The 19,800-nt window shown below is 34.5% G+C and overlaps 2 protein-coding genes across 8 annotated transcripts in view; both read right to left on the bottom strand.

The window, feature by feature from the left end:
- Positions 1 to 355: 355 nt before the first annotated feature.
- On the bottom strand, positions 356 to 13,580 carry LOC117105443 (actin-related protein 8-like). Of its 6 annotated transcripts, XR_004444911.1 has the most exons (15): positions 13,489 to 13,561; positions 12,974 to 13,104; positions 12,120 to 12,198; positions 10,747 to 10,929; positions 9,876 to 9,986; positions 8,548 to 8,652; positions 7,858 to 8,031; positions 7,027 to 7,137; positions 6,572 to 6,687; positions 5,212 to 5,365; positions 4,759 to 4,986; positions 2,656 to 2,875; positions 1,374 to 1,540; positions 785 to 1,006; positions 356 to 750 (listed from the first exon to the last, which is right to left on the bottom strand). XR_004444911.1 is itself a non-coding variant. In XM_033246594.1 (14 exons), the coding sequence occupies exons 3-14, from the start codon at positions 12,156 to 12,158 to the stop codon at positions 863 to 865; spliced, it is 1,752 nt and encodes a 583-aa protein (XP_033102485.1). In that variant the 5' UTR covers positions 12,159 to 12,198; positions 12,974 to 13,093; positions 13,489 to 13,580; the 3' UTR covers positions 356 to 862. The 6 variants fall into 6 exon arrangements, 5 of the variants coding, with proteins under 5 accessions (XP_033102485.1, XP_033102494.1, XP_033102471.1 ...); XM_033246594.1 differs by having other exon boundaries at positions 356 to 1,006; positions 12,974 to 13,093; positions 13,489 to 13,580; XM_033246603.1 differs by having other exon boundaries at positions 356 to 1,006; positions 12,970 to 13,104.
- A 976-nt stretch (positions 13,581 to 14,556) lies between these two features.
- The window catches only part of LOC117105430, a 5,677-nt gene continuing 433 nt past the window's right edge, over positions 14,557 to 19,800 (bottom strand). The window contains exons 2-5 of one of the 2 annotated variants that reach the window (XM_033246559.1): positions 19,522 to 19,635; positions 19,044 to 19,121; positions 17,681 to 18,174; positions 14,557 to 16,233 (exon numbers count right to left, since the gene is read on the bottom strand). In XM_033246559.1, coding sequence (XP_033102450.1) covers positions 15,864 to 16,233; positions 17,681 to 18,174; positions 19,044 to 19,121; positions 19,522 to 19,635 — 1,056 coding nt within the window. In that variant the 3' untranslated portion in view covers positions 14,557 to 15,863. Of the gene's footprint in view, positions 16,728 to 17,680; positions 18,175 to 19,043; positions 19,122 to 19,521; positions 19,636 to 19,800 lie in introns of both variants that reach the window. The other variant, XM_033246568.1, reaches the window with a different exon arrangement.

Genomic DNA, 19,800 nt, shown 5'->3' with positions numbered 1-19,800 from the left:
ATCAAACACACATTTAATAATCGTTAGAAATTGGGATCGATGGTTTGTCAGTGGAGAAAATGGCGCCTGGTTGAACGTTTTTTGCAACGATAGCAACAGAGTAGTATCACATGGTATTGTGACGTAACACTGTAGTACTCTATATCCTGTCACTCTCAGGATAAAATGTAGAGTAGGTAATTGTAGAATGTTCAGTCAACACTATCAAATTTCATGTGACAAAAAAAAAGTGATATTTGGGTGTAATATAGGCACTCAAATTTAATAGTGTGGACAGAGCTTTATTTTGAGAGGACACCGAGATTTGTATATATAATATTCCGGTAATAGATTAGTAAATAAAACAAAACGTAAATAATTGTCAGTGTAGTTTTATTAATTTTCATTTTCTGTTCAAAAATTTACTCCAGAAAGACAGGCAGCACTGTGATGAGAAATCCGAAATTCCTGACTGGGGTTCCACAGAGCAAATTTAGGCTCCTCCAAATGTTCGAAAAATGGCACTTTCGGACTGTCAAAAAGTGGTGTTTCTATGACAAAGTTGTTTTAGAGCGTTTACTTACAAAGACGTAGGACCTATGATAGGCCTACTGAACTATCTAAATAGGTAACATGGGAACTGGTGAATGCTACACCAATATTTTGTTATAAGCGCCACTCTTGAATAAGCACCGCACTGAAGCTTCCGAAAACTTTATATAAGCATTCAAGCATTTACTGACACAATAAAAAAAAAGGATTGTTCCTGGGGCGAGTTTTATCCTCGTTGACTTCTATCTGTTCTACAGACTTTCTCTGTTGGTAGGTGGTCGTATGACTTCAGACCAAATTTTATAATTACTGTACAGTACTTGTATATTCTTCACCATACAAATGGGGATCGTTCCCGGAGCACCTTCAACCCCATTGCCTTCCATTCTTTTTGTTTTATCCAAAGTTCTTGAGCAGTGTCAAGGCAACTTAAGACAGCACCTCCTTTCCAAACTGTCAGTCTTGGGTCCATGTCCTAGGATTAAAGCAAAATAATAATCAACCAATCATTATCAGTAGTAATATTATGCAATTGAAATATTGACTCAATGCAGATATGGTTAAAATTCAGGATGCCATGTTTGAAAATTCAAACAGTAAAATACAGTACAATAAAAATAAAGTAATGATAACAAGATAATAGAAAAAGAATTTAAATTTCATTGAAAGAATTAACCAGACTAATAACAGAGGATACACAATACTAACAGAATATTTTTATATTGTAATTTTAAATTAGCAGTATGTTTGTATTTATTTATCTACATTTTTAAAATCAATTTATTGATGTTATTCTCTTTATAACTTTGCGGAATAATAATACGACTATAAATTAATGGTACCTTTGATTTGCATATGACTTCAACCTTGTCAACAACAGCCCTGAAGGAAGGGGGCATTTTACTTTGTATGCGATATTGAAGCATGTCTACTGCCCCCTGGAATAAACCCAAGCCACCGCCAACGACTAGAATACAACTGTACATCTTCTTCTTTGTTTCCTCGGATGCTGCATGTAAAAAGAAATTTTATTTATTTGCTAAAAATGACAACATAAAGTACAATCAAATATTGACTTATCCTGAATAAGGCAACATTTTGTCCATGCACCTTATGAAACTAAAAAAATTGAAAATAAATTTATTTATTTATTGATTTATTATTACTATTATTCATTTATTCATTTATATTCATATTTTTTCCTATACTGTATATTTATGGATATTCATAAATATTTGTGTGGATTTTGTGCATTTTTTGCATGTTTATTTTTGTCATTTTGTAACTATTTATCTAATTATTATTTAAACAATTTTTCTGATGTGTTTCATATTTTTAATAAAGGGCCCCTGAACACCAGCTGGCCTTCTGGGTCCAGTTGGAAGGGTTACCCTCTATAAATAAAGAATAAGGATAACTTTCCTATAGAACAATGTAAAAAGACGACAAGGGTCCCAAATTTTGAGAAGTCAATTTCGTGAGATCTGGTTTAATGCACATGGCAAGCACACTTCAGGGAGGAAACTAATACAGGTCTCCCTCCAAGTAAAGACCACTTTTGGGACTTGGATTTTCCTCATCTTTAGCAGCTTTGGTCTCTCATTAGAAATGTATCTTATCAAATAGTTAACTTTAGGATAAGTGTTCATTTAGATTTCCACAATGTGGTCTTTAATTGGAGGTAATCTCTATTTGGAACAGTACTGATTTGGATGGGGGTCATTAAATAGAGGTAGGCCTGTTACATGAGTACAGCAATAAAGACAAAAATATTTGTGAGAGATTGGCTAGTTTCTGGGAGATATTTACATGCTCGCAGGAGTGCGAAAGATAATCAGACTTCCGGGAGACAAATACTGTTTAAAAAAAATAATTTAGTGATGGAAAAGTCACTGGTTAAACTTTATTTTGCTGCACATATTAATACTCATCGGCACTGTTTTCTATGAAAAAAATTGATAATAAAGTAGTAAAAACATGCAGATATGAATTTGAGGAAGATTGGTTATTTCCAAAAAGGTTCTTGCTTGCTTGGTAGTTCGTTCCGATTTCCAGGGAGATGACAACGACGACGATGATGACAACAACAACTTCTTGCCGGAGAATTAGGAACCGAATACTTACAGCAACAGTCAATACTGTGTAGTATAGCCTGGTCAACTCCTAAAGCTTTGTCCAGCGACTGAGATGTTGAGATGCGCCTGGAGATGGTTGGGGGCGGGGCCTCTGCTTGAATGATGTCGTTATGGTGATTAGTTGGCGATGTACTCCTGTTTGTGTTCGCGTTTCCATCTTGATTGTTGTTCTCTGCAGCAGCCTTCTCTAAAGCTTTTGCCTTAGCAGCCTTTCAGGAAAAGTTCAAATAAGATGTCAGTTTTCAATAAATTGATTAAATTTATAGATTATTTTATTTCTATCCAACATAATCATTATTCATTATTAGTTTTAATATCATTAGTATTATTAATGACATCCATTCTGACTAAGCAATTAATTTTATTTAAAAGAGAACTAGCAAAATAATTTTTTGTTCTAGAGATGATTTTTGATATGCCATTAATAATAGTATCAACCCTAAAATCGTTTTTTGGCTTTTTTTTATGAAGTTATAGGCGATTATATACGATTTTACCATGACGTCACTGGCGAAAAAGTAACAAAAGATCGTGTAAATAGCGCCGCGTAGGGTATCTGCTGCGTATGATCTTTGCGTGTATGCTGTAACCATGGCTGTAAATTGTGATTGTTACAGCATGTATGCAAAGATCGTACGCGGCGGATACCCTACCCATATTTATATTTGGCCAATTAGCATACTCACCGCCACGAAAAATGAAATTTCACAAGAAAAAATGTTGCTTTATTTTTATTTTATTTTATTTTTGGGCCTACCATGTTGTTTAATACGACAAATAATAAATTTAAGTGTTAAAAATGTTGTAATAATAATAAAGATTTGTAAAGAGCAAACATCTCCACCTAAATAGGTGCTGGGCAGTGTCAAACAAGCAGTAGAGAAAAAAACAAGATACATATCACAAGAAGAAAATGTAACAAGACTCATCATTTTGACTTTTATATTGGTGCTATGCTGACCGCCCACTGCACGTAGAGGCTGCATTTTTTTTTTTTTTTTTTTTTAGGCAGTTTAGTTGATGGTGGATAATGAATAGCAAACATGGAGGTTTTCTTTTCGATTCCCACACGAACCAATTTTTTTTCCTTTAAGGCAGTTGATTTGATGATATATAATGAATGTATTGTACTCGTTGATGACGTCGCGAAATAACAAACAACAACGTGTCATGTCCAAGCCTAGGCTGTCATGGCTCACTGGCTCCTGTGTAATTCATGTTGAGCCAACTGCAGACGAAAAGGTTACAATCTTTTTAGAGATAAGCTGGAAGAAAGTTTTAGACAGTGCCTATCAATAGAAGGATTTTAATAGTGACGAATGGAAGTTAGCATGGCTGTAAATTGTGATTGTTACAGCATGCACGCAAAGATCGTACGCGGCGGATACCCTACGCGGTGGATACCCTACGGGCCGCTATTTACACGATCTTTTGTTAATTTTCGCCAGTGACGTCATGGTAAAATCGTATATAATCGCCTATAACTTCATAAAAAATAGCCAAAAAACGATTTTAAGGTTGATTCTATTATTAACGGCATATCAAAAATTAACTCTAGAACAAAAAATCATTTAGCTAGTTCACTTTTAAACTCAAATTCTATAATTATAATTCACTCATGACATCATTTTTATCTTCAATGAATTTTTCCTATCCCCGAGCATATGCTAATTTTTCTTTTGTGGATCCAACCAATTATACATGACTGCAAGGATTAGTCAATTTTTAGCCTGTAATTCTTACCTACATTTAAGAAAACTGCTTGCTCATAATAAATTCTAGAGATCCCAATCTAGGTTGGGCTTAGCTGAATGCATCAAGCAATAAGGTCACAAGATGTAGACTACACCCAAGCTTATCAAATGCTTGAAAAGCCTGGGCTAGATGAGCTTGTTTCAAAAACTGCATTCAAGCTATATGCACCATTACTTCAGGCAACTTTCTTTCAGGAAATATAGCACGCTAATGGTTGTACTTTTCTAACAGCACCCTAAAAACTGTTATTGTTGTTTTTGATACTGGTGTTGTATGTTGTTGTTTCTATAAATATTACTCAGTATTATAATGATAATATGATTATCTGTAATATTACCTGTTGCTGCGTTTGCAACAAATAGTTCTCATCATGGGCATCTTCCGCATCTCCTTGGTTTCTCTGCTGAGTTTTCACCATCTTCTCTCCAACGATCCCAAACAGCTGGGGGTAAAACAAACCCATTGGTGCCTGCAGTGTCTCATCACCCAGCTTCAGCTGGTACATTATCGTGGGGCTATTGGGATATCGCACATGAAAGTCCAGTAACTGGGTTCCATCCAGGTCCTAGAAGTGTTAACAAATTTGTTATTCATATTAGTTCTACTTTCATCAGAAACAAAATCGTTTAGATCTGAGTATCACTAATTAGAAGTTGTTAAATTATTTGGTCTTTCTTCTACTTGGTTTTACAAAAAAAAATTACATCAGATATATTTAAATGAACTGTATATTGAGTGCAAGAAAGTGATTTTGTACTCAACTCCCAGGTAAACTATATTATTAACTGACCTGATCTAAATGACAAAATGTTTCTTTAAGTTCTATTAATAGGAGGGCATCCATTGTTTTCTCCATCTGACATTCTCGATAAGGCATGTGCGCCCTCTGCAGTAGCGAGGTGAAGCAACGTGTGACATCACTTCCACCATATCCCATGCATAACCTGAAAATTATAATATTTTTTTTTAGTTTAATGCAATTCATCATTGACATTGTTTAAGGTTAATGGATGGAAATTAAACTTCAATATGATTGGAAGGACTAAAACATGCAACAAGCCAAACCAGTCACTCCTCGCAAAAATTGATTTTTAGTTATTAATACAGGGGTAAAAAGTAAAACGAAAGCTATAAAATGGTAAAAGAATCATTTAAATCAAACATTTTATTATGAAGGTACAGGAGTTTAACTCCTTAAGGAACAATATTTTTTGAGAAATCTGTCTTCAAAGTTTATGATTTTGGGCATTTCTAAGGTAAAAACCATTACCAAATCATTAAAAATTGTTTTAACATTGAAAATGGGGAAGATGACAACATAGCATGATGTATAGATATATAAAGGTTTAGTTTAATGCGCAATAAAATAGATTTAAAAAATGTTGACATTCTAGCATGTTTTGGCCATTATCTCTGAAACACGATTTGCGACGAGTGACTGGTTTGGCTTGTCTTGGCCAAAAATATGATCATGATGACATCACATCATGACCATATATGGGCATACAACAGTTTTTTTGTCAAAGAAAATTTGATAGCTTGGACAGGGCTTAAGAGAGAGATTAAGATGCAGAGATTAGTCCATTTAAAAAAAATGTGGTTTCAAATGTTTTATTGTGATTTTATTGTGATCTATATCATAGATGAATAAAGCTCAGTAAAAAAAAATACTGAGATGACATTGATTTAGAGTTTTTTTTTCTATGCAAAACACAAAGCTAACCCACGAAAGTCTGAAGACTTATTTCTAATGGGCATTTCGGGCTGTGATGGGTAGCACACCAAGAGACAATCCCCTACTCTTTTCCGAAGAGTGTACTGCTTTCGTTATACTCACACAGGGATAATGGCCAGCACCTCACTCCGATATAGAGAATGCGCTATAATATACTTGTATTTCAGCCCTCTAGCTTGGAACACAACAAGAGCAAAATAGGATTAGACCAGTGACCAAAGGTCGGAAAGGATCTCAATGGTTCAGCACACACACACACATTAGCTACCACATTTAGGAAACCAAGCTAAGCAAACTCACATTTTGAATATATTGAAAAATATTATACACTCCTAATTTAGAAAATATTTACATAATGAAAAGTAAAACATTCCCAGTTACAATCTTGAAAACTACAAAACAAAAATATTTTTACCTTGAATTGCGATTGGAGAGACCATCTTCAACGCACGATATACTTGTTTTCTGATCACCAACGTCTACAACACAAGCACTTGATATCCCACTACCATACAATGCACAGACTGATTCCTGATAAAGCGTCAGAATAAAAACAAAAAAAAAATTTAATTATTCTCAATTTATAAACATGCGAAAAGCTTCCAGCGTGGAAGCAAAAGTCACTAACAAAGTAAATTTTAAAAAGAATTAGGATTTTAATAAATAAAGAATTAACAATTATGAATAATATATATATAGTTACGAAGGACTTTTTAACCTAGGAATAAAATGTGAAGTAAATAAATGACTAAATGAACGGATGGATGGACATTGCAACAAGTTAGATAGGCCTCCCTCGAACTGCAGTGGAGCCTCCAAATTTGTTATAAGCGCTGTGACGCTTTTAATGTCATTTACGATACTACAAACCTGGTGAATTATGGCCGCCCCAAATCCGAGTCGTGTTAGCACCAAATTCATTAGCTCTTTTACGTGAGGGCGACAGTAAATATCTGGTACAAGTAAAACAACTTTATAGTTCTGTGTATGAAAAGAAAGAAACAACAAATATTAAATATTAATAATGTACAGCCCTTTAATTTCGCGGCCCTATATTTTCACGGTTTTAGAATTTGAAACATTTCGCGTACTTTTTATTTTCACGATTTTATGATTTTCAGTCGTTCTTAACTTGATGCAGAAACCTACCATTATGTTTGTTTTAGCCTATATATAGCTAGAGCTACTGATTTGGTGGGTTTTCCTGATAGCAAAGGGCATACAAAAATAAAGGGCTAAAATACAATAGCACTTTCAGGAATACAGACTGTAACTAGAGCAGTCACTCAATACCTCTGCCTGCATGCCGAACAATACACAGACTATGTATGGGTGATTCCATTTTTTTTTCTTTTATGTTTGAGGGTACGTTCAAGAGAAAAAAATTGAATTTCTATGACCTTGACCTTTAACCATTTCTTCCCAAAATTTAATCATCTCTTTCTTAGATTTCCGGTATTTTGCACCATTCTCCATTTTTTTTTAAGTTTTGAAAAATGTAGGGTTGCCCAGACCTGCTGGATCCCCCCTGAACCCACCACTGCATATCGTCACTTATGATTAGGCCTAGTACTATGATACAGTATATCAAGTAGAGTAAATGTAACACATCTCCTTACACAATACTTGGTTACCTTGGATTACAGAAAATAGTAATGGGGTCCAACCATTGTTTTCAATATCTTTAGTATCTAAACTTACTTTAAAGTCTTTGCTTGGAATGTCCAACTTGGTTTCTATTATGGCACTCCATATTGTTTCCATATCTTGAAGGACAGCTGTTATACTGCCACCCACGCCAGCATGGAGATTAAATCTACCTTGTCTGATTGGCCAATGTATATGGTAACTTTCATTTGGATCTAAATACAGAGCCTGAATTAAAAAGGTGCAAAACGTTTTACTGGAATTTTATTTAATTGTATATATAGCTTGCCCTCAAATTTAAGACCCCTCTAATTCAAGATCACTTTTTCCAAGTACTACAGTATAACATTCTTCATCCTGTCAACAAAAATGTAACCCTCTAATTGAACCCTGAGACCACCTTAAATGTTTAGGTTCCAACGGTGGTCTGGACTTGAGGGCAAACTGTCATATTTTTTTTAATCATTTAAGCTCTGTTAGATTATCAAATTTTCTTTGACATAAAAACTGTTGTATGCCCATATATAGTCATGATGTGCCTATATATGGTCATGATGTGATGTCATCATGACCATATTTAGGCATGTCACATGTTTTTGTCAAATAAAACTGTATAGTCTGGAGATGTGGACCAATGAAGAATGTTGACTGGTAATTTATTTTCAAAAATAGATAAATTATAAGCTAACAAAAATAACCAAATTTTGATTGGTGAATTGCTGAATGAATTATAAACTAACAAACCTCTTCTCCAATGAAGAACTCTGACTGTTCACTGTTCGGTGTCCAAGTCAAACCAGAGTTATCATCCAGAGTCTGTGGCTGGACCTCATCATTGTAATTAGTAACCTAGTAAATAATACATTGTTTAGCCTACTTATTACCATTATATGTCATTCATAAAATTGTTTGTATGGTATGTTTTTCTTTGGTGTGCAACACACCAAAGCAGGAGTCTCCAGCTGGAAGAAGCCAATTCTGGCAGATCTGGTTTGAAATTTTCCTAATTTTATTTTGCCGCGTGTGGTGATATCGACTGTATCGGCATTCACTTCTGAATGACAGTTGATAATCAGTGTATTAAAAACATGCAAACATCATGAATTTGAGGGAGATGGGTTATTTTCAGCGAAATACATGCTTGCTCGCGTGAGTGCAGGAAGCCTCCCAATTTCTGAGACTCTCATGACTTGCCGTAAACTTAGGACCCGGGCTGCCAATGTTTGCCCATGAGAGGCTGTAGAATTATATATGGTGTGGTCATTCTGGAAGAATTAAGCCGCAATCGCACTGGATTTAAAATAGGGAAATTTTTACCGAGACTGTGGGTAACATTCGAATGGGTAAACTTCCTGCCGTTCGCACTGGGATTTATCGACGTGGTTAGTTTTACCAAAGGCCATGGTGAAACTAACCATTCATACAGATTCAACTATTGGGGGCGCTAAATCGTGACGTTCACTTCCGGTATGTGTGGCAAAACAATTAACGAAAGCGCGCGCGCGCGGCATTTCGAGAGGCTAGGCTCGCTTTTGGGTATCAACAATGGATGCGGTAGCAAAAGCAACAAAAAGAAAATCTACAGCAGAAAACAACGCAGCAAAAAGGAAGCGAAATTGGACGCATGCACGAAATTAATCAAGATGTTTGTGTGTGACGTTTTATTCCAGGTCACAGCTCATGCGTAATTGCCTGACAGCCTGAGGAAGGTCATCATTGTGATGACTTGGGAAGTTTACCCGACTCGCGCTGTTCGCATTGGACTTTCCTGCTAGGTAAAACTAACCTGGTCAGTTTTCCTGGGCAAGCGGGACTCGGTTAAATTAACCGCGCGGCTTGGGTAAGTTTCCTGTCAGGTAAACTTCCTGTGCTGTTCGCACTGGACTAACTATGGTAAAACTAGCCAACGTGTTGGTTAGTTTTACCAAAAAAAGTCCAGTGCGATTGTGGCTTTAGACAGTAGTCCTCTGCTCTTTTCCAAAGAGTGTATGATATTCTTTAACATGCCAATATAAATATTGACCAAAAAAAAATTTAAATTGATAATTAATAGACATTGATTATTAACTAACCTCTGACAAAGCAACGTTTTGTCGTCGTTGACCTGATGATGTCTTTTTAGCCCATATTGCTTGCTGCACCATCTTTAAGGCATGCTGTTTTTGGCTGTTGCTGTTAGGGTGCTACGGAAGTCAACAACAAACATGAGGTGAGCCACCACCAGTAATTCCTTAAAAGTCTTATCAACTCTATTTTACATTACATTCATTTACTAAATTACAACAAAACAGGCCCTCTATGTACAGTACAACAGCAGCAGCATCATCAACAACAAAAACAGGAATAATAGCAATATCGATACTAATTGCAACAACAATACAAACAGCAGCAGCAACAACAACAGCAATCAACAATAAAAATAATATAAATACTGTATATTCAGGCATATAAGGCGATCTGCATAATATCGACGACCCCCAAATTCGAGAAGATTTTTCGACGATTTTTGTATGTCAACCCATAAGACGACCCCTCCCCCACCACCCCGCTATTTCAGCATCAGAGTTCCAACTTTTTGCTGCTCTTTATGATCTTGATAATGCATCTAGCTGGTTAGAAACGGAGCCAAATTTAGGGCTAATCTTCCAAATAATACTATTTTATAGGCTTTTAAATGTTTATTAAAATCATATTTCCCCGCATTTACAATTTCGTTCATTTATACTAACAGTAGTAGTTTCATTTCAGTAATAAAGTTGCGTGTTATGGATGATCCCCACATAAGACAAACATGATTTAAAAATCAAAAGTTTGATGCCTCAACCCCCTGTTTTTTCATAGTAATTTTTCTATTCTAAGAAATAATTAACACGCAATAATATATGGTAGCTACATGCTGTGAAATGTGAGGAATAAAATGATACAATGAAGACAACAACCTACGTTTATTCCATGTCTTATTATCAATTTGTCCTCAAAATTCTGACTACTCTCTCTCTGCTTTGGTTTCCTGGCAATCACATGAGGTACTGACACAGGGTAGGCATCAGTGGCTCGGCCAATTCTTATCCAGTAAGATCCAGGGTGTATGATGAGAATGTTGTTTCCAAAAACTGGTTCCGAAGCCTTAAAAATCAAGAATATGGTATAATAAAAAAAGTCTTTTTTATTTGATTTAAAGAATTTCTAATGCAGTTGGCCTGATGTCACTTTTATGAGAAGCCGCTTCCATCTAGGGCTTGAACATAGCATAGACCAGTTTACAACCTGTCAAGCGCAAGCAGCGGTATTTATGCATGGCTGGCCGAGAATGGTCAAACATTCAACCACACGGTTCAAAGGCTGAACCAAACTGCCGTCTCCCACTTAGTTACGAATCTGTGGACCTCATTACAAATAAAACAAAAATTGCTACAAAATATTAGTAAATTATTGGTTTTTTTTTATGTAAGCATAAAGTGTTCTGGGACATAGTTGTGTAGTGTGCTATAAATACAGACATATTATTTTATTATTATTCTACATTAAATAAACAAAATTATATGAACCATTTGGTAGGTAACGTCCAAAGTGGAAGAGTTATAACATGGACCTATTAATATTAATAGGTCCATGGTTATAATATATTATTTTAAAAGTTATCCAAAACACAACTGGAATTCCTAGCTGATAAATTTATAGGAGTTATGGTAAAATATGATTAAAGAATGAATAAAATGTTTTTAGTTCTTTAGTTGCATTTTACAGTAAAATAATTGTAAAAATAGGCAAATTCAAATATTTGCAGATCTTATGTGAGTCACACTAATATGCAATTCTTCACTCTTGAACACTTCTTAATAAATGCTTGCAGATTTGCTGTACTGAGCATATTTATGAATACAATCATTGGATTAAGTCAGAGTTCTTAAGTTCTACATAGTTGCTACGGAAATTTTGCCTGTTTACAAACGTACGGAAATAGACAAAAATACTACTGAAATTTATCATAGCCTAGATACATAAATAAATAAGTCTAATGTCCAGAGTAAATGACTTTTCCATCAGGATCTGTGGTTACATTGTCCCTTAACAACTTAATACTTTGCCAGATTACTGAAAGATTATTGTAAAAACTAAATGGCCCATCTTGTTTGTTTGAAATTCCATGGCTATTATTATGTTTTACCTGTAATTTAAGGAACCCATATTTTACACTCAAGACAAATAATTGTTTAAGGTGCTACAGAAATTTTGTATATACAATGGATATTCGAAGACATGGTTAGTGAAATGCATATTACTAATTTGTGAAGTCATTTAAGTGTTATACTTACCTCAGGCGCCTGTTCATTGCTACTTTCTTCCTGTTCCATTACGTATTAACTTTAACAATTATGTCCTACATCCAGAGATCTTTAAAAAAAAAAACCAAACAAGTGCAGTGGTTTTGTGAATCATACTAATTTCCAAGCCACATTTCCAAGAGACATTTAGTGGAAAATTTGTAGATCGTGTGGAAAAAATTTAATAGCATGTTAGGCAAGACTTTTTTATACTTTTCATGAACTTGGTTGTTGAAAGATTGTAGGAGGGTGGAAGAAAAATAAAAATAAAATTTAGTTTTCTTATCTAGCAGATGGTTTTGCCAATAACATTCAGACAGAAGTCTCAGAAGAAAATAAAAATAAAATGTTATTGTTGAATGTAAACAGTCTAGTAATGGGATGGTTAAATGCTTTAAATTTATATAATTAGGAAGATATATCTTGTTTTTGGAGATATTAAGGCAGCGGTGGGTGTAATAAAAGTAAAGAAAAACTTTAATTTTTTTTTCGGAAATTTCCATTTTTTCATTGTGTCAGTTGTGCTTATTAAAAAATAAAACTTCATTCTAGGTATTTTTATTTGATGTAACATCTGCACGGTTAAAATACTGTATTTTACTGTATGATAAGGTATCTAAGTGGTGTAGGCCTACCGTAAGCATTCAAATTAATAGTTAATAATAATTTTATAATAATTATTATACTAGTAACAACAGTAATAACAAAAATATCTACAAAAAACTATAGAATAATAATTAACAAGATATTAAAATAAATAAAATAAGGAAATGAAATTAAATAAAAATAGTATTGCTGCCATGATCAGAATTGAACCTAATTCGGACAGAACGAATCATACCTACTTGTATCGAATGAAGGAAACAACAAGGCTTATCAGCACTTTTTTTTTCAACAGGTTTCTGATTGGCTAGGGCTACTGTGCGTTCGTTTTTCTGAAATCACCATGAAAAATTCAAGGAAATCTGCAACAAAACTAAAAATATACAATTGGCAGGCTGATTTTTTTACTTTAATCATCGGAATAATTAGTTAAAAACCTAAACACTATAGCTTGCATAGCATAGGCCTAGATCTAACTAAATAGTAATACTGTACAATATAAGCTGGCATCTCGGTCGGTCCCAATTGGCCAAAAACTGGGACCAACCCTGTGGCTCCCTTATCCATCACCGCGAGTGTAGAAATTCGATCAACAAAAAATAAAAATGTGATGGGCCTAGCCTAGCCAACGTTTATATATATGTGCGACAAGGGCAACAACTCATCCATGGCCTATGCCTAAATTTCACCACATCACTAGAGATGTGGCATGTTACAAATAATGCGTGTAAATAGTGGTTGTTTGGCCTAAGCCTACCTTTTAATCATCAAATGTACAAAACAATCTCTTCGCTTCACGCAACCACTCCACAAAAACAAACAAAACAAAAACACATGTGTTACAGCGCCCTCAAACAAACACCAACCACAGTTACACCATTTCTCAATGGTTACAAGTGACCACTACTTGGGTTTACCCAAGATCTTGGGTATTTTGACATTGTCTTGGTTCTTGGGTATTCCGTTCAAATCCTTGGGTATTTTATTTTTACTAAGAAAATTAAATATTTTGTCATAGAGGAAGAATTAAGAAGTAACAAAGTATATTTCAGTCCATTCAAGTAAGCAAAACTCAACGAAGTGCACATAACATATTGTTAATTGACTGTTAATTGCGTATAAACATGGGTTGATTCAGAATTGTTTATTTGTGATTTGCGTTGCCATTGATCTTACCTAATTAATGCATTACATAATAAAACTTGATCAATGATCTACACTGATAACACTGGCCGACTGATGGCGTATTTTTCTATCCGTATTATTACGGATGAATATTCATCTTAATAATTAACACAAACAATTACAATAAAAAATGGTTTATAAATTGAACTAAAAGGGAAACTATACATGCGAAAAACACGTATTTTTCAAATTTTAATGCATTTTCAGGAAGCTTTGGTAATTTTGGGCAATTTTTGCTGAATCTTGTGTAATTTCGACCCAGTCATTGTGTATCAAAAATTGTGAGTGGTCACGCTGATGGTTACACACTAACGGCGGTCGTAAATGTTTCAATTTTGTAAGTTAAAAAACCTCCTGAAAAAATCCTGGGAAAGAAAACACTCATTTGTAGTGTATGAGAGTACATTATGATTGTTTGGAGAATAAAATTAAAGAATCATCCATATTTTCTTTCCACAGTAGAAAAGTATTGGAAACAACTTCAATAAGAATTTAAGGTATTACATAGCAGAAGTTCGTTTATAAGGTGAGCACGCACAATGTTCAACTTGTGATTTGCGTGCAGATGTAGGGCACTACGCTACCTGCCCGTTCGATTAAAAAATAAACGTAACTTTAATTGAAAGTCATATACTGCAAATTATTTTGTTTGTTTTATTATTTTCTGTACCATACAAAGGAATTTATTTGTTTTTGATTGGTCTAAACACTCTCTAAAAGCCATTTATTTTAAAGGTCTAAAAGGTAATCAACATACCAAATCCAACCAGGCAGAACACGAAGCCAATTACCAGTCGAAACTAAATTCCAACTGGGATGATAATACACAAGAAAAGTAATACATTCTTATGTAAAAACAAACTATGTGACGACCTACGTAAATACTATTTGCTTCAATAACACAAATATTGTCATTATAATCCTGTTTTTATTATTATTATTATTGTTATTATTATTATTAGTATTATTATTATTTCACATATAACAACAGAGAGGACACTCACAAAATACATGATGGGATGATGTTATATGAAGCCTCATTAAATATGAGGCTTATTATTATTATTATTATTATTATTATTATTTCACATATAACAACAGAGAGGACACTCACAAAATACATGATGGGATGATGTTATATGAAGCCTCATTAAATATGAAGCCTACTGGAATGGAGTTGTTTTTAATTATGCGAAAATACCCTGGTGTAACAGGCATGATTTAAACCCAACCCTGGGATTAGAAGAAGGCAGCTTAACCACCAAGCTACAGTTCCTCTCTAGATAGGATGCAAACTAGATGTTTTTTTTTTGTTTTTTTTTGTTAACATTTTATACATTAAGCCTTCGTATATTACCTACATAATTAGATGTTTGTATACTGAAAAAGCTTGTGGGCCTAATTTATGGTAGGCCTTCTAATTGCCTTAGTAAAACTTATGAAATTTAAATGAATACATTATAAATATCATATTAAAAACCCATTTATACAAAGCAGGGGCGGATCCAGGGATGTCGAAAAAGCGGGGGCGAAAGGGGGCCGAAAGTTGGACCGATGGAGATAACACCACTATAGGGGGTCCGGGGGTATGCCCCCACAAAATTTTTGTTTTCTAAACACCCGAAAATAACCTCTGAGGCGTTTTAGGCAATCATTTTTTTCTTTTTCTTTCTTTCTTTTTTTTTTCTCCCCCTTTTTTTTTTTTTACTTTTCCAAGCTCGCTCCCACCTAAATCCGCCCCTGCAAAGCGACTATAAGCACCTACAAATTAAAGTTATACTAAAAAATGTACCCTTTTCAAGTAAGTATAAAAATATATTTTAAAATAGAATCTTGACCAGTTTGGAAATGTCCAATACGGTTTTAAACCAGAAATTATACAAGTGTACAAGAATCTTCTTTTTTACAGTTTTCAGATCCACATTAAAATCAGTTGCTTGTAAAATATTACTGAACCAGTGCAGCAACTGATTGCGATGATGTTGATTGGTTGAAAGTTTCATTAGACTCTCTAGTACAGGTATTTTCATGAAAATGTGTACTTTTCGTCGACGAAGGTTTCACGTCTGGCTCATTACCAATTGTTTTTAAAGCACGCATTGGTAAGTTTAAAGTAGTAGAGATATTATTTCCATTGAATTCTGACGCGGTTACTGGGGCAGTTGCTACAGTTTGTACAGGTCTCTGGTGTCTATCTCCACCTGCAGACAGAGTACTGTTCATAGGAACTTGCTCAGTGTTGCAAGAATCAAACGCAGTTTTAGCACGTTTGCTGTAATCCAGCGATTCAATAGTTTCTTTTTCTGGTCCACGGTACCAATTAAGACAATCAGCAACCGTAGTTCTCATAAATGGTGCTGACTTTACGCGCGACCGTCGGAGATTTGTCAAACCTTCTCTTGGTCGATCATAAATCGATTTATGCCGGGGGTTGATGAATTCGAATGATTTTTCCAATGGGGGAGGTTCGTCGTTTACCTTTCCCGTATACATATTTGTGTTCACGCTTGGATTTGGTTGCAGATGTTGGTGGACAAAATTGTATGTTGTTAGTGGTTTACTTTCGACGTCTAATTCTGGGTATAATGCAGGTGCACTGCGCACTGTATTCAGGTTGGAAGACTTGGGAATATTTACGGAATGGAGGAGGTTTTGTGAAATTACTTCTCCTTGCGATCGCCGGAACGCATCGCGATATGAAGAGTATGCAGGACCGGCCTCTATGATTTCCTTTTTATGCGGTACCCATGAAATGAAGTCTGGTGAAAATCTGCTTTTGTAATTGCTTTGTACTTTCTTCTTGCCCAGACCCTAAACAAGTATAAAAAACGAATTTTTAAAAGTAACCTCTATAGGCTTTTGCTAAAACAGTAATGTTAATAAAGAACATATAAGAATAACATAAAGAACTAAAATTACTAAACTCGACATGAAAACGATCACATGCTATATTTTTAAAGTTATAGTGTTATACTTTTAAAACTTACTGTATAATTTTAAGACAATGCACATTGAGTACCCACATGTTGGGAGGAGATGTGCGCCTTAAAAATCCTTATTATTATTAATATTTATTTATTTATTTTAAAAAACAGCTTGTAGGCCTAATAGATTACTTGTAGTCTGCTGGTAGAATGTGAATTGTTTTATGTTGTTAAGGGTGGTTACGCCACTTTTCCTCAGTTAGCCTATTAAATATTTTGACATTTGTTTCTCATTAAACGTTCCCCGAGATTTTCGTCAAACACCCTTCTTAAATCAGTTGTACAACATATCAATTTTTTTCATCAGGAGCCTGGCTTTAAATACGTCATTGCAGACATTAATAGAATTTTAAAATCTAAATCTCTTTGCTTCAGAGAGCACAGTAATGTTATTTAAAAAAAACATCTTGTAGGCCTAATAGATTACTTGTAGTCTGCTGGTAGAATGTGAATTATTTTACGTTGTTAAGGGTGGTTACGCCACTTTTCCTCAGTTAGCCTATTAAATATTTTGACATTTGTTTCTCATTAAACGTTCCCCGAGATTTTCGTCAGACACCCTTCTTAAATCAGTTGTACAACATACCATTTTTTTTCATCAGGAGCCTGGCTTTAAATACGTCATTGCAGACATTAATAGAATTTTAAAATCTAAATCTCTTTGCTTCAGAGAGCACAGTAATGAACTTACGAAAATTCAAGTACTGTACAGCAGGTGATTCCATGATTGCAGGCTTTGATCCTCTCTGTCAGTACACCTCTTTTTCTGGTCCACGGTACCAATTAAGACAATCAGCAACCGTAGTTCTCATAAATGGTGCTGACTTTACGCGCGACCGTCGGAGATTTGTCAAACCTTCTCTTGGTCGATCATAAATCGATTTATGCCGGGGGTTGATGAATTCGAATGATTTTTCCAATGGGGGAGGTTCGTCGTTTACCTTTCCCGTATACATATTTGTGTTCACGCTTGGATTTGGTTGCAGATGTTGGTGGACAAAATTGTATGTTGTTAGTGGTTTACTTTCGACGTCTAATTCTGGGTATAATGCAGGTGCACTGCGCACTGTATTCAGGTTGGAAGACTTGGGAATATTTACGGAATGGAGGAGGTTTTGTGAAATTACTTCTCCTTGCGATCGCCGGAACGCATCGCGATATGAAGAGTATGCAGGACCGGCCTCTATGATTTCCTTTTTATGCGGTACCCATGAAATGAAGTCTGGTGAAAAACTGCTTTTGTAATTGCTTTGTACTTTCTTCTTGCCCAGACCCTAAACAAGTATAAAAAACGAATTGTTAAAAGTAACCTCTATAGGCTTTTGCTAAAACAGTAATGTTATTAAAGAACATATAAGAACTAAAATAAAGAACTAAATAAACTAAACTCGACATGAAAACGATCACATGCTATTTTTTTAAACTTACAGTATTATACTTTTAAAACTTACTGTATAATTTTAAGACACTGCACATTGAGTACCCACATGTTGGGAGGAGATGTGCGCCTTAAAAATCCTTATTATTATTAATATTTATATATTTATTTTTAAAAAAACATCTTGTAGGCCTAATAGATTACTTGTAGTCTGCTGGTAGAATGTGAATTGTTTTACGTTGTTAAGGGTGGTTACGCCACCTTTCCTCAGTTAGCCTATTAAATATTTTGACATTTGTTTCTCATTAAACGTTCCCCGAGATTTTCGTCAAACACCCTTCTTAAATCAGTTGTACAACATATCATTTTTTTTCATCAGGAGCCTGGCTTTAAATACGTCATTGCAGACATTAATAGAATTTTAAAATCTAAATCTCTTTGCTTCAGAGAGCACAGTACTGAACTTACGAAAATTCAAGTACTGTACAGCAGGTGATTCCATGATTGCAGGCTTTGATCCTCTCTGTCAGTACACCTGAGTTAACCCAGTTAGATCAATATTGACAAATTTCAATCATTTATTTGTTGCATAACAGGAACACCAGCTTAATGTTTCTTTAATTATCTCTAGTCGTTGGAAAATAAAGTCACACCACCAACACTACGATCGGTTAAGAATTTTTATTGTGAAATTGCAAATATATTAACCTACATTGTGCATTGTTTTCATTTACATTGAAAGTAAAACTATATTGAAATACCTACATCTTGGAATGAGTCTACAGTGTTGAGAAAGGAAAACCTGTTGTCATGCTTGGAAAAATGATGGATGGTTGGTCTTTCCTATTAAAAAAAAAATCGATTTAAATTTTTAAAACCTACAACAATTAAAATGTAAAATATTTAGTACCATTTAAAAAGAGGTGAACTACAAACCCCACCAGAAAAAAAAAACAAAAAACAAAAAACGAGAGGTAGGAATTTAAAGATTAAAAACTTTTCTTTTATTTGCTCAAATCAACACCACCCCCCCCCCCCCACACACACCCTCCAACACAAAAAAAGACAGAGAGAAGAAAAGAAAATGAGGAGGAAGAATGAAAAAGAAAATGCTATTGATATCTTTATAAAACTAAAGTTGTGTATTTATATTGATTTTATTGTAACAATCGACTTTTGGAGGTGTTGTTTTTGTTTCTCTTTAACCAAATCTAAATTAAAAATGAATGAAAATCCAACAAACCTTTAATAACTTTGAAAATTTCTGTGGAGGGCTAGGTTTTGATTGGTTCCTGTATTCATTTACAAAATCATTCCTACTACGACTTCTGAAGTGTCCATGGTAACCAGACGCAAACTGCAAGAACGTGATGTCAAATTAGACAATTTTTTTGCAGCATGATATATGAGATACGAAATAAATACTAATTTTTGAACCCTTCTATTTATATTATATAGGCCTACATATAATAGGCCTATTTATAGGACCTACATGTATATTAATACGTACACGCATATGAAT

This window comes from Anneissia japonica, unplaced genomic scaffold (assembly GCF_011630105.1).
Source record: "Anneissia japonica isolate Jap-2015-1 unplaced genomic scaffold, ASM1163010v1 scaffold640_len1575945_cov177, whole genome shotgun sequence".
Classification (NCBI taxonomy): Eukaryota; Metazoa; Echinodermata; class Crinoidea; order Comatulida; family Comatulidae; genus Anneissia; species Anneissia japonica.
The sequence above is the reverse complement of the archived record's forward strand: the minus strand, read 5'-3'. Positions and strand labels throughout refer to the sequence as shown.

What these genes read in the sequence shown, in the direction of transcription:
- LOC117105443 (XM_033246594.1), bottom strand. Translation starts at nt 12,158, where the DNA reads ATGGAACAGGAAGAAAGTAGCAATGAACAGGCGCCTGAG. An exon ending in TTCCAAGCAAAGACTTTAAA is followed by an intron (nt 7,138 to 7,857) that starts GTAAGTTTAGAT and finishes TTTCATACACAG; the next exon opens with AACTATAAAGTTGTTTTACT. An exon ending in CTCTCCAATCGCAATTCAAG is followed by an intron (nt 5,366 to 6,571) that starts GTAAAAATATTT and finishes TATAATTTTCAG; the next exon opens with GTTATGCATGGGATATGGTG.